Consider the following 12,712-nt stretch of genomic DNA (forward strand, 5'->3'; position numbering starts at 1 on the left):
GCATTTTTTTTTTATCTTTAAAAAATAACGCTTATTCTGTATAATTCTCATGAAAATGATTTTATTATTCAAATTTTCTGTAATATTAGATGATTTCTTTATACTGTACATGGTTTATTTCTGTAATCATTATTATATGACATAATTATTCTATTATTTTTCACAGTTATTCTTTATATTTTTGCACCCCATTATTCTCTTTTCTTTATAGTTTTTTTCTTTTTTTTCTCTATTCATCATTTGTTTTGGTCATTATTCTCTATTCTGTAAAACCCACCAATACCCTCATTACACACGTTAAGCGGACGTCGAAGAGGCCAATAACACCAATAATCTGCTTGCGAATAATCGAGTAGTAACTCGAACGCACGTAGTTGACATGTAACAACTTCCGTCAACATGGCGGATACTATCAAGAAGAATTTGCCTTTCCTAAAGGAACAAGTTACAATGACTATAGGGAACAGTAGTGTGGTTGTTAAGGGTGTAACTGTTGCTGTGACACTGGGATATTTCCTGTCATTTGCCTCTTCAGCTATTCCTTACCTAGCCGTAACACCTGGCTATGTTATGCCTCCAAATTTTCGATTTTGGACTTTCATTACTCATCCATTTATCGAAATGCACGTATGGGATGTTCTCATCGATGTTTCCGTTTTAGTCCTATGTGGTAAACTGTTGGAACCATTATGGGGTGCATTAGATATGTTAATATTCTTTGTCATAATTAATACAGGAGTTGCCATAGGAACTGCGTTTGTTTATATTGCATTTTATTTAGTAACAAAAAATGAAGAATATTTATTTGAAACATACATTTATGGACTTGCCGGCTATATTGCAGGATTTTCAGTGGCAGTTAAGCAAGCTATGCCTGATCATGTATTAGCAACATCACCATTCGGGAAACTCAGAAACACTCATATTCCATTGTTATTGCTTTTCGTTAGCATTACATTGAGGCTTATTGGTCTATTAGAAGGGCCGTATCCATTTATGTTTGGATTTGGAATTGTAGTTAGTTGGATATATCTAAGGTTTTATCAAAAGCACAGCAATGGAAATCGTGGTGACATGGCAGATAATTTTGGATTTTCAAGGTACATTTGACCTGTTGTCAGCTTTTACATGTACAATAAAAATGTATGATGGTTATTGCTCAAAAAAGTATAATAACAAAGGGAATTGCACACATGATGAAGCTACAATGTACATGTATCATTAATGCATTGAGCTAAACATATGTAAAAAAATGAGAAAAAAGTATGGATATACATCTATATAATGTTTCTGAAAAAGGGACATACATGTATCTCCAATGCGTCACCCCTTTTTTTCATGATTCTTTCCGTTTCAAGCAGAATGATTATCCATACCCATGGATTAATTGACTACTTCAGAAATACCCACAACTACATGTACATGTGATGAGTTTGCTTTCATTTTAAGGCAACACATAGGCATATTATGATGCTTGTTAAGGGAAAAACAAAAAAATATGCATGCTATTGTTTTTTATTATCATGATCATTGGCATGAGCTAACTGGTACTGTGGCCGAAACCACCTATGACTGAACTGGTTGTGTGGCCGAAACGTTTCGAAAGCAAATTTGATTTTGTTCAAAGGGAAATATCTCGAAATGGTCTTATGAAAAGATGAATTGCAGAAGCTATCATAAATTACAGCAGGGCCTTATAAAATACGACGAAAAGGGGGCTTGGTGCCCACTGTGTTTTCTTGAGGCCCTTCCCTTTTTTGTAAAAATGTCATGGTGACATGCCCCATTTCTGTCATATTTTATAAGGCTGCAGTAATTCAAATTATTAGTACAAATGATATGACTAAACATGCTAAATAAATAACAATTACATTGTCAATACTATTTTATTAAGGGTTTTCAATATAATCAGTATCATATAAAAACACTGCTGGTATATTTTTTATTGCATATATCAAACAATTTCCTTAATGTACATGTATTCCATTCTCAATTTTATGTATGTCATACATGTAGATAAGCATGAAAACACAACACAATCAAAATGGTAATGGAATTTTACCTCTCCCTCTCCAAAATCTAAGAATAGGCCCTGCATGATGGACTCGCCTTAATGAGAACCCTGAAAACCTCTTGTAGGAAACACTATTTGCAGTATAAAATCATGAGTTTTTTTATTCAATGATACATGTATATTCTGGTTGGGAATTAATAAGACATGTCACTGGATTTGGGTACATGTATTCAAGTAGAGTAAAAAATGTGATGGAGAATAAAATTTTGATTGCAAAATGTTTTTGTTCAGTCTTCTTTTGTTATAAACTTTGCATGTTGATCATGGCAACATCCATTCAAAATTTCCTGTTAAGGAGAGAAAGAGTCATACATTTTTTGATAGACATACATTGTACATAGATCACTCTTTACTGGGAAAATTGAGTTCCAGGATGTGCAATATAGATTTGTCAAAATTTAAGATCATGATGAAAACAATATAACATTAAAGTAATCGTGACATCCTTGAACCTTCATTACAGACTAACAAAAAATGTACCTAAAGTCATGTATAATAACAATTTAATATTTTACAATTTTAACATACATTGTGCATGTATTACATCCATAATTTAGTTGTAATGTCTAATGATAGATAATACATGTAGTTTCCATTTTTTATTTCAGCTTTTTTCCTAGCCAGCTTCAACCTTTAGTCTCAATTCTGGCAAACACAGTGTTCTTTGCCTTGGTGAAGATAAAAGTGTGCAAGAAGCCCCAGAGGAAGTATGATGTTAGTTCTCCATCAACTATCACTATAACTTTACCTGGTACAGACCCTCTAGATGCTGAAAGAAGGAGGTATTTATGCATATGTTTCTTGTATCATGCAAATTCCATGAGATCCCTTCAACCCAGTTCAATTAAAATAACTTAAGCTTCACAATTATTTTGAAATTCTTGATGATTTTCACAACAGTGTGGTTTTAAAACAATATATTCCAAATAGCATTTAGGCCCCCTCAAAAAAAAACATTTTCATATAAAGTATTTGTGATTTTTTTTTTTTGTATTTATTTGGTACATGTACATGCAAGTGAACTTGATTTCAACAAACATAAAAAAAAAATCATTGAAATTATAGGACTGGTATATTTATTCCAGATGAGAAATAAATGATAGTACAAATGTGGAAACATTGAAAGATTCCAGCAAATTGAGTTAGAAAGATATATATTAACAGGTGTACCAAAACTGAAATAAACTTATATGTAATAAATAAAAGCTATAAGAAATTATAGCAAGTTCTAAAGAAGAGAAAACAGGTTTTTTTTCTACTCAAGTAATTAATAAAAAAAAAATTGAGTACATTAAAAGTGTTAATATTGTGTGCATAGTACTGCATACATGTATCTTCTAAACTCATTTCTTACAGGAAAGAGATCCTTATGAAAGCCATTTGTTCAGTTACTTTCAACACCAAATTTCCAAAGTTCTACAAGAAATTGATCAAAACTAGTATTTATCCATGGTGAGCTAATTTTGAATTTTCTTTTTCCAGACAAGTTGCTTTGAAAGCCCTGAATGAGAGACTTGTTAAAGCTGAGGGTCAGTCAAACTGGCCTTCTTTGATAGATGAAGAGGAAAAAAGTGAAAGCAAAGAAAAGAAAGAAGTAAAAAAAGAAGAAGTCAAACTTCCTGTTCCTGATTTTAAAGAAAATAGTACTGAGGGTTGATAATTAATACATGTTATAAAAGATGTGGCTGAAGTAACCAAATTACTTACAAGTGTCAGAACTGTGATTCTTTTGGGCTTATTATTGTTGGGTGTGTATGTTTATGTAAAGAACAAGTAGAAAGATGGTTTAACACCATTTGAATTGTAAAGAAAATGATACTGAAAATGAAAGCTAGAATTCTGAAAGCTTTGTATGCCATTCATATATGCTAAGTTTACAAATGTATATGCTCTCACAACTGATGTTTTTCCTGTGTTTTCTCCTGTAAGTTATCTTCTCTCAAGTCTTTTGAGATTAATTATGCTCAACCAATTATCATTCCAGTGGATACTAAATTATTGTAAAATTCATATAAAAACAAGATGTAGTATGTTAAAAAAAGTCTAAGAGTGTAACTAAGAATTGTTTTGTACTTTGTTTTATACACTGCTTTACTTTGTGTTGAATGGTGTTGATTCTAATTGGCTTAATTAGTTTAAAATTGCTTGTGAGGTGCTGTCATTATGGGAATTTCGCAATATTTCTACATATTATCTCAGTATAAATAGATTGTTACATCCTGAAATAATTAACAAAATTTGTTTTAAATGTAGCAAATAATTTGCATTTAAGGTATATTAAAAGATATATACTCGTGAATACTTTTATGCAAATATAATTATCAATCTATAATTAAAAAAATTATGATATCACAGAAAAAATCCTTATAAATAAATCTGTTAATCATACTCATTGACATTCTGGAATCATTTTTGTTCTTAGGCCTTCATTTTATTTTTTGGGGCTTGGTCATGTTGGTTATTTAACTGGATGAAAGCTTGATAAGTTCTGCTTTTGCCACTGTCAGAGCAGAGTAGTATAGACACATAGAGGTACTATAAAACTATCAATCTCACAGTGACATTTTTATCAGTTATTTATGTTCTGCAATAATACATGATAATGCTTGTGCTTAATTCTGATTTGATAGTAACAGATATTGTATTTATCTAAAATCACAATCAGTTATTAGATTATTGACATACAATTACACACATATCTTTAATTTTTGTCTGGCCTTGACAGGGTCAAAAAGTGAGACATAGGTATGCTTTTTTCAGCGGCGGCGACGACGGCGGCTTCAACAATGTATTAGTTTGTGATTAGGTCTAGTTTATGGTGAACCACTTGTGGTAGGTCAATGATATTTGGTATGCATTTGTATTAGCATTGGCAAATCTCATTTCCATGGAGATTATTTTGCCCTGCCCCCTCAGTCATGGTCTAATGACTTTGAAACTTTTGTTTAGTTTACATGTATTAGTTTGTGATTAGGTCAGTTTATGGGGAGCCACTAGTGGTAGGTCAATGATATTTGGTATGCAGTTGTATAAGCATTGGCATATCTCATTTCCATGAAGATTATTTGGCTCCGCCCCCTCAGTCATGGTCTGTTGACTTTGAAACTTTTGCTTAGTTTACATGTATAAGTTGGTGATTAGGTCAGTTCAAGGGGAACCATTTGTAGTAAGTCAATGATATTTGGTATGCAGTTGTATAAGCAATTAGCACATCTCATTTCCATGGAGAATATATGACTCCACCCCCTCAGTCATGGTCTCTTGACATTGAAACTTTTGCTTAGTTTACATGTATTAGTTTGTGATTAGATTAGTTTAAGATGAACTGCTTATGTTAAGTCAATGATATTTGGTATGCAAATTTATTGGCATTTGCAAGTCTCATTTCCATGGAGATTGTATAGCCCCACCCCCTCATCATGGTTCATTTTAAGAAATCATAACCTATAAAGAATTAAATTTTTAAAACAACAAAAGTTTAAATGATTATGGCTAGAAAACAATACTGGTTGTATTTCTATTTTTTTTCTCAAATTATGATGGCATAACAATACATTGTGGCTGATGAATCAATCTAAGTAAAATATAATCAGCTTTTAAATCATGACATGAATCAGGTGATATAAGCAGTTCACCAATATTGTAAAGATCTGTGTATTATAAACATTTATGTATTATACATAAACTATTTTTTTACCACAGTAATTGGAAAAGAGAAATGTTCATCATTTATTGAACTAAAGCTATCTTTTCATCTTATATTAAAAAAAAAAAAAATCATTTTGTTTTCTTTCTATCCACCTGTATAACCATTACAAAATGTGTTAATTTTTAACAACCTGTAGTTTGAAAACAAGCTTGCATTGGTGACCTACTTTTTATTTTATTTTTGAAAATAGCATGATGTATACTATATTTTTGCAAAGTATAAACAAATTCATTTTTTTAAATACTACCATACTACATGTACCATAAGCTAGATGAGATTTCTTATAAGTATGTGAGTAAAACTTTGTTTTTCATTTAAGGATAAATTCAATTTTTTTTAATAATTTTATTAAAAGTAGTCCATATTACCCAACTATAAACATATGTACTGACTATTTAAAGTCATGAATATTTGATGTAATTTTCAAAAAGCGCATGCAGTTGATATATTTATATCTATTTTATTCATGAATGGGGTTTTGATTTTGTTTGTAAATTTGAATGAGGGATTTTTGTATTTAAATGTATACTTGATTCTTGTTAGTGATGTATTGAGTGTGTTTCTCTGCTTCTTACTTATTAAATTAGATGACTATTTGACATTTTGGTTAAAATTGTAACAAATGAAGAGAAACAGCAGGAATAAGAGTTTATTTGTTTGTTTCAAATTAATTTAAATTTTGAGAGTTCTTTTTTATAAATTTTCTCAAATTAAAATTTTCTATCTTTGACAGTATCAATTATTTTTCTATCAAAATAATTAACTTTTTCATAATTTTTGTCTTGCTTACAACAAAGTTGTGGAATTAAGACTTGGGTGTGCTGTTTCTGGCAATAGCAGTGTCAACAATTGTTATTTAAATTTAGTGGTTAGGTCAGTTTAAGGAGAACTACTAATGATAAGTCAATAATAATTGGTATGCAGTTGTATTAGTATTAGAACATCTCATGTCCATGGAAATTACAGTAGACTCCACCTAATCGGATATCGGCTAAACGAATATATCGGCTATTGTAATATTATTTCAAAACACCAAACCCTTCCCTATATGTTTAATGTTGATTATATCATGTAATCGAATATCGGATATTAGAATATATCGGCAAATCGGATAAGAATATTCAGGTAATTTTGTTCAAAACCGTGCACAATCGGATATTTTCAATGTTTTTTCTGACAGGAAATGGACCCGGAAGTTAGGAATTTACAATCTTGCAGACAAGAAGATTTTGTTTTTACTAAATAAAAGGAACTATTTCTTAATAAATTGTTGTCTTTAATCATTGTATTCCTTTGTCATGTGGATTAGATGCCCTTTTACTTCAAATGGTTTGAATTTATTTATAAAATATGCAAGACTCAGTTGACAAGTTGACGTTGCTGTAGAATTTTGATTAAACTCTAAATGTTCACAGAATCAGAAATATAATCTAAACTGAATGTACCTCCTTCTGAATAATTTATTGCAATATAAATATAAATCCCTTTTGACAAGAGAAATCTGACTTTTGTCAGATATATTTTTTTCACATGTGCAAAAGTAACCACATGTCATGGACGCCATTTTGGATGTTTACAAATTTGTGAGGAAGCCTCTAGAACTATGACCTAAATATAAATAGTCTTCAGAAAACGTAAACTTTATGCAATAATATTTTATCAATCATGATTATTTTCATAAATCTAAATTTGATTATTTAAAGAAATAAAATTATAACAAATACAATTTTAGTTTGGAGATTCTACACAGACATGCTTAGATCTATTTATAGCCAAATTAGTTTACCTGTGTGATAATGTAAATAATGGATATTATTACATTGGTAGCATTGAATTACATTGATTTCCCAGTCAAATAAAAACCGATAATTTCACATGTGAAATAAACGTGGTTATTTCACTCTCTGACGTCATACAACAATAGGCGTTGTCAAGACGTCGATAACGTCGGATCAAAACAAATTGTGAATGCGTAGAAAAAAGATATAGTTCCTTACATTTTCTACATTAATTTCATTAAAAAAAAGCCATTTGCCAATGTAATAAAAAGAATAACTAATCAAAGAATTCAAATATCGAAAAATATTCAACTCGTGACCGAATAACACTGATAATTAACTCATGCACTACGCGCATTCGTGAATTAATGTGTTGTTCGGTCACTCGTTGAATATTTTTCTCTTTTTGAAATCTTTGATTAGTTATTCTATAATTAATTTGCTTACAAAACAAATAAAGACAAACTATGGATGGTAGATAAAAATTCACATAAATATTTCAGGACATTTGATTTATTTTAATAAATAAAGGATTTAAAAACTGCAAACAAATTTAATCATTACATAATCAGCTGATAATTTTTTACAAAAACATCGTGGTGATGTAACTGATAAAAATCACTCCATCAATCCTCCAACCCTTTCACATATTTAGCAATTGTCAGGGTTAGTGACATCTCAGGATTATATCTACTCATTATTGCAGAATATTCAATGAATATACATTCATCGTCTAATTGAATATATCTGGTAATCGGATATTTTTAGCTGACATTTTGGGTATCCGATTTGCCGGAGTCTACTGTATTTGTTGCCTCCTCAGTCATGATCCATTGACTTTAAAACTTTAATTTATTGCAGGTATATTCAGGTACAAAATATATTACTTTTTCGAACATATTCATTTTAATGCTATATACTATTGAGAAGAGTATTTGATCAGAAACAGACAATATGTGTTTAGTGTCTTCAAATATCTGTTGTATTCAAACTAAACTAAGAAATAGGTGAAATTAAAGCTAAAGCAAACATTAATCCTGTTTCAAATCTAGTGCAAATACAGCTTATATTTAACAACACTAAACACATATTGTCTTTATCATGAATTTAATTTGGGTAATATTGTTGCTTTAACATATTGGTGAACTCATTTTTGTTGTAATATTTTCATTTCAAAATTATCAATTTTATCTTGTTCTATGGAGACCACAAATTTTTACATTTACACATTTAGAAATTGACACATGCAATCAGCTAAAGATCATTACACCAAAATGACACATGTAATCAGCTAAAGATCGGTACACCAAAGTGACATATGCAATTAGCTAAAGATCAGTACACCAAAATGAATCAAACGTGGACAAATTAAAAGTAACAATTAATTTTAACAATAACTAACAATGTAAAAGATGGTCAAATATTTTGTGAGGAAATTTTTTTTTTCCACTGCTTCAGAACTGTGAAGGATGATTTGGTGTGGGCAAGGCTTCGGCAACAAATGTCTTATTGTACAGTTATAGCAGAGCAATATCTGGTGGGTTGTAAATGTATAAGTCATCTAATTACTAGATAAATACAGATTGTTTAATGTTCTTTTGTTGCATCTTTGTATAAATTGCAAAAAAACATTTATGTAAATTCATCTGTATCTATGTTTCATACCTCAGAGAATGTAGTTTTAGAATGTGTATTTTTCCAGCTCTTATAAAGAGGATTATATTTATTAAGATGTCTTATGTAGACATCATCTATCATGGTTACATGTTAAGAGTAGAAATGTGTTTTATTCATGTGTTATTATTGAAATATTTGAAATAAATTAATGCTTCCATTATTAAGACTTTATTTTATTATTAATTTTGATATGTATTTTAATGCCCCCGCCGTAGCGGAGGGGGCATTAAGTTTTACCATTGTCCCTCCGTACATCCCAAAGTTGGTTTCCGTTCTTTAACTTTAGTTTGCCTCAACCAAATGTTATGAAACTTATTCACAATGCTTATTACCACAAAACACAGATCAAGATTGAATTTTGGTGGCGTAACTTTTACAGGTCTAGAGTTATGCCCCTTTACAAAAAGAAAAATTGCTGAATTTTTCATTTCCGTTCTCTAACTTTAGTTTGCCTCAACCAAATGTTATGAAACTTATACACAATGCTTATTACCACAAAATACAGATCAAGTTTGAATTTTGGTGGTGTCACTTTAACCGTTCTAGCATTATGTCCCTTTACAAATGGAAAAATTGCTGAATTATTTGTTTCTGTTCTCTTACTCAAGTTAGCCTCAACCAAATGTTATGAAACTTATACACAATGCTTATTACAACAAAATACAGATCAAGTTAAATTTTTGGTGGTGTCACTTTTACTATTCTAGAGTTATGCCCCTTTACAAAAGGAAAAATTGCTGAATTTTTTGTTTCCGTTCTCTAACTTAAGTTTGCCTTGACCAAATGTTATGAAACTTATACACAATACTTATTACTACAAAACTCAGATCAATAACAAAGTTGGGTAGCATCACTTTTACCGTTCTTCAGTTATGTCCCTTTATTACTTTATATGATATGGAAGCAGGGGCATCATCTGTGTCCCATGGACACATTCCCAATTTATTTTTATACGACCGCAAAAAATTTTGCGGTTGTATATTGGTATCACGTCAGCCTCGTCATCATCTGAAGACATTTGGTTTCTGGACAATAACTTTAGTATTAGTAAATAGAAATCTGTGAAATTTAAACACAAGGTTTATAACCACAAAAGGAAGGTTGGGATTGATTTTGGGGGTTATGGTCCCAACAGTTTAGGAATTAGGGGCCCAAATAAGCATTTTTCTAGTTTCCAGACAATGATTTGTGAAACGGTGTATGGATCTCTCTGAAATTATACCACAAGTTTCCATACCACAAAGGGATGGTAAGAATTGGCTTTGGGTGGTTATGATGGGATACAATGATGTGTTTGAATTACCTCCCTTACACTGCTTTTAAATTATGTATAAAGAAATGTTGCATTGTCTTGAGGTGATTAGCTGTCAATTTATTTTAGTCCCCTACTGACGAAGTCGAAGGGGACTTTAGGTTTGCACCCTGTCCGTCTGTCTGTCTGTCCGTCTGTCCATCTGTCAGTCCGGCAACTCAGCTTTCCACACTTTTTTTCTTCGTTCTTGAAGATATTGATTTGATATTTGGTATATAGTTTTATCATGACAAGTTATAGATCAAGTTCGAATTTTGTTACGGTCTGATGATTTATCCAGAGTTATGGTCCATGAAAAAACTCCATAACTAATGTTAGAGTACTATGTTAAACCATATAAACTGTACAAAGGGAGATAACTCATTTTTTAAAGGACATTCTTTGGTAAATTGTTTGAGGAATTTTGTGGCAGGTTTATATGTTATTTTGTATAAACTAATTTTCTGAATGCTACATGTATATATATATATATTTTTTTATTAGGTGAAATCCTTTAATTAGATAATAATCTATTTTTATTAAGGTATATATTTCATTACATTACATTGTGTAGATAAAAGTTGTTGACATTTTATAGGTAAGTTACAAATCTATACTAGTTTGTGACAAATGAAAGAAAAAATATTTGGAACTATTAATTATATTTGATTGTAATTTGAAAATAGATATACATTGTATTACATCATATCTAATGTTAGAGTGTTATAGGTTTTCCACACTTTTTTTCATCATGCTTGAAGATATTGATTGACAATTGGTAAATAGTTTTATCATGACAAGTTACAGATCAAGTTCAAATTTTTGTTTCGGTCTGATAATTTTGTGCAGAGTTATGGTCCTTGGACTTGAAAAAATTCACTCATATATTCAGTTTTCCACACTGTTTTTAGTCATGCTTGAAGATATTGACTTGATATTTTCTTTTTGTTTACACCATGACTAGTTATAGAACAAGTTAGCATTTTGTTCCAGTATAATGAATTTTTACCTGGTAGGGGACTATGTATTGCCATGCAATACTCTCAGAATGCTTGTTAGAAGTTACTATTTATACGACCGCAAAAATTTTTTTGGGATCGTATAATGGTATGATGTCGTCGTCTGTGTCGTCATCCGAAGACACATTGGTTTCTGGACAATAACTTTAGTTTAAGTGAATGGATCTCTATGAAATGTTTTAAGAAGGTTCAATACCACAAAAGGAAGGTTGGGATTGATTTTGGGGACGATGGTCCCAACCGTTTCGGAATAAGGGGCCCAAAACAAGCATTTTTCTAGTTTCAGGATAATAACTTGTGTATAAGTATTTCTATTGCTCTGAAATTGTACCACAATGTTTACTACCACAAACAGAAGGTTGGGATTCATTTTAGGGGTTATGGGGGCCAACAGTTTAGGAATTAAGGGCCAAAAAGGGGCAAAAAACAAGCAGTTTTCTAGTTTCCAGACAATAACTTGTGTGTAAGTGTATGGATCTCTGTGACATTGTACCACAATGTTTCATATAACAAAGGGAAGGCTGGGATTGAGTTTGGGGTTAATTGTCCCAAACATGTAGGAATTATGGGCCAAAAAAGGGCCAAAAACAAGCATTTTTCTAGTTTCCAGACTATAACTTGTGTGTAAGTGTATGGATCTCTCTGAAATTGTACTACAAGGTTCCATACTACAAAGGAAAGGCTGGGATTGAGTTTTGGGGTTATTGCTCCAAGGGGGGTTTCAAAAAGTTGGGGGGGGATTTTTTCCCCAATTTTTTTAAAGGGATTCATATTTTTTTTTCAAAATTTTTAAAATTTCGAATTTTGAAAGTTTCAAGAAGAAATCTTCAATTGCACAGTATTGTGCAATGGATTTATAACATCTTTGACCACATTTATTTTGTGTCAGAAACCTATATTATGTCAAAAATTTGATCACAATCCAAATTCAGACAGTATCAAGTTTGAATATTGTGTCCAAATTTGCCAACTGTTCAGGGTTCGACCTCTGCGGTCGTATCGGGCTGCGCTCAGCGAAGCATTTTATTTAATAATTTTAAAAATGCTGATTAAGGTATATTAATTTTAGCAATGATTATGTATGTCATTTTCTGTTTTTAGACTTTTATGATGTATTTAAATGGGTTATTATGGAAAAAAAATGGGGGTGGGGACAATTTTTTC

At 31.0% G+C, this 12,712-nt stretch overlaps 1 protein-coding gene across 2 annotated transcripts in view; it reads left to right on the forward strand.

Annotated features, from left to right (window-relative positions):
• Positions 1–372: 372 nt before the first annotated feature.
• The window catches only part of LOC127702085 (transmembrane protein 115-like), a 158,124-nt gene continuing 145,784 nt past the window's right edge, over positions 373–12,712 (forward strand). The window contains exons 1-3 of one of the 2 annotated variants that reach the window (XR_007982290.1): positions 373–1,100; positions 2,683–2,856; positions 3,557–4,880. Coding sequence is in view for 1 of the 2 variants with exons in the window: in XM_052206147.1 (XP_052062107.1) it covers positions 400–1,100; positions 2,683–2,856; positions 3,557–3,731 (1,050 nt within the window). In the remaining variant the exon portion in view is untranslated. Of the gene's footprint in view, positions 1,101–2,682; positions 2,857–3,556; positions 9,399–12,712 lie in introns of those variants that run through there. The other variant, XM_052206147.1, reaches the window with a different exon arrangement.

The sequence above is a fragment of the Mytilus californianus genome, unplaced genomic scaffold (genome assembly GCF_021869535.1).
Source record: "Mytilus californianus isolate M0D057914Y unplaced genomic scaffold, xbMytCali1.0.p SCAF_1, whole genome shotgun sequence".
In the NCBI taxonomy this organism is placed as follows: domain Eukaryota; kingdom Metazoa; phylum Mollusca; class Bivalvia; order Mytilida; family Mytilidae; genus Mytilus; species Mytilus californianus.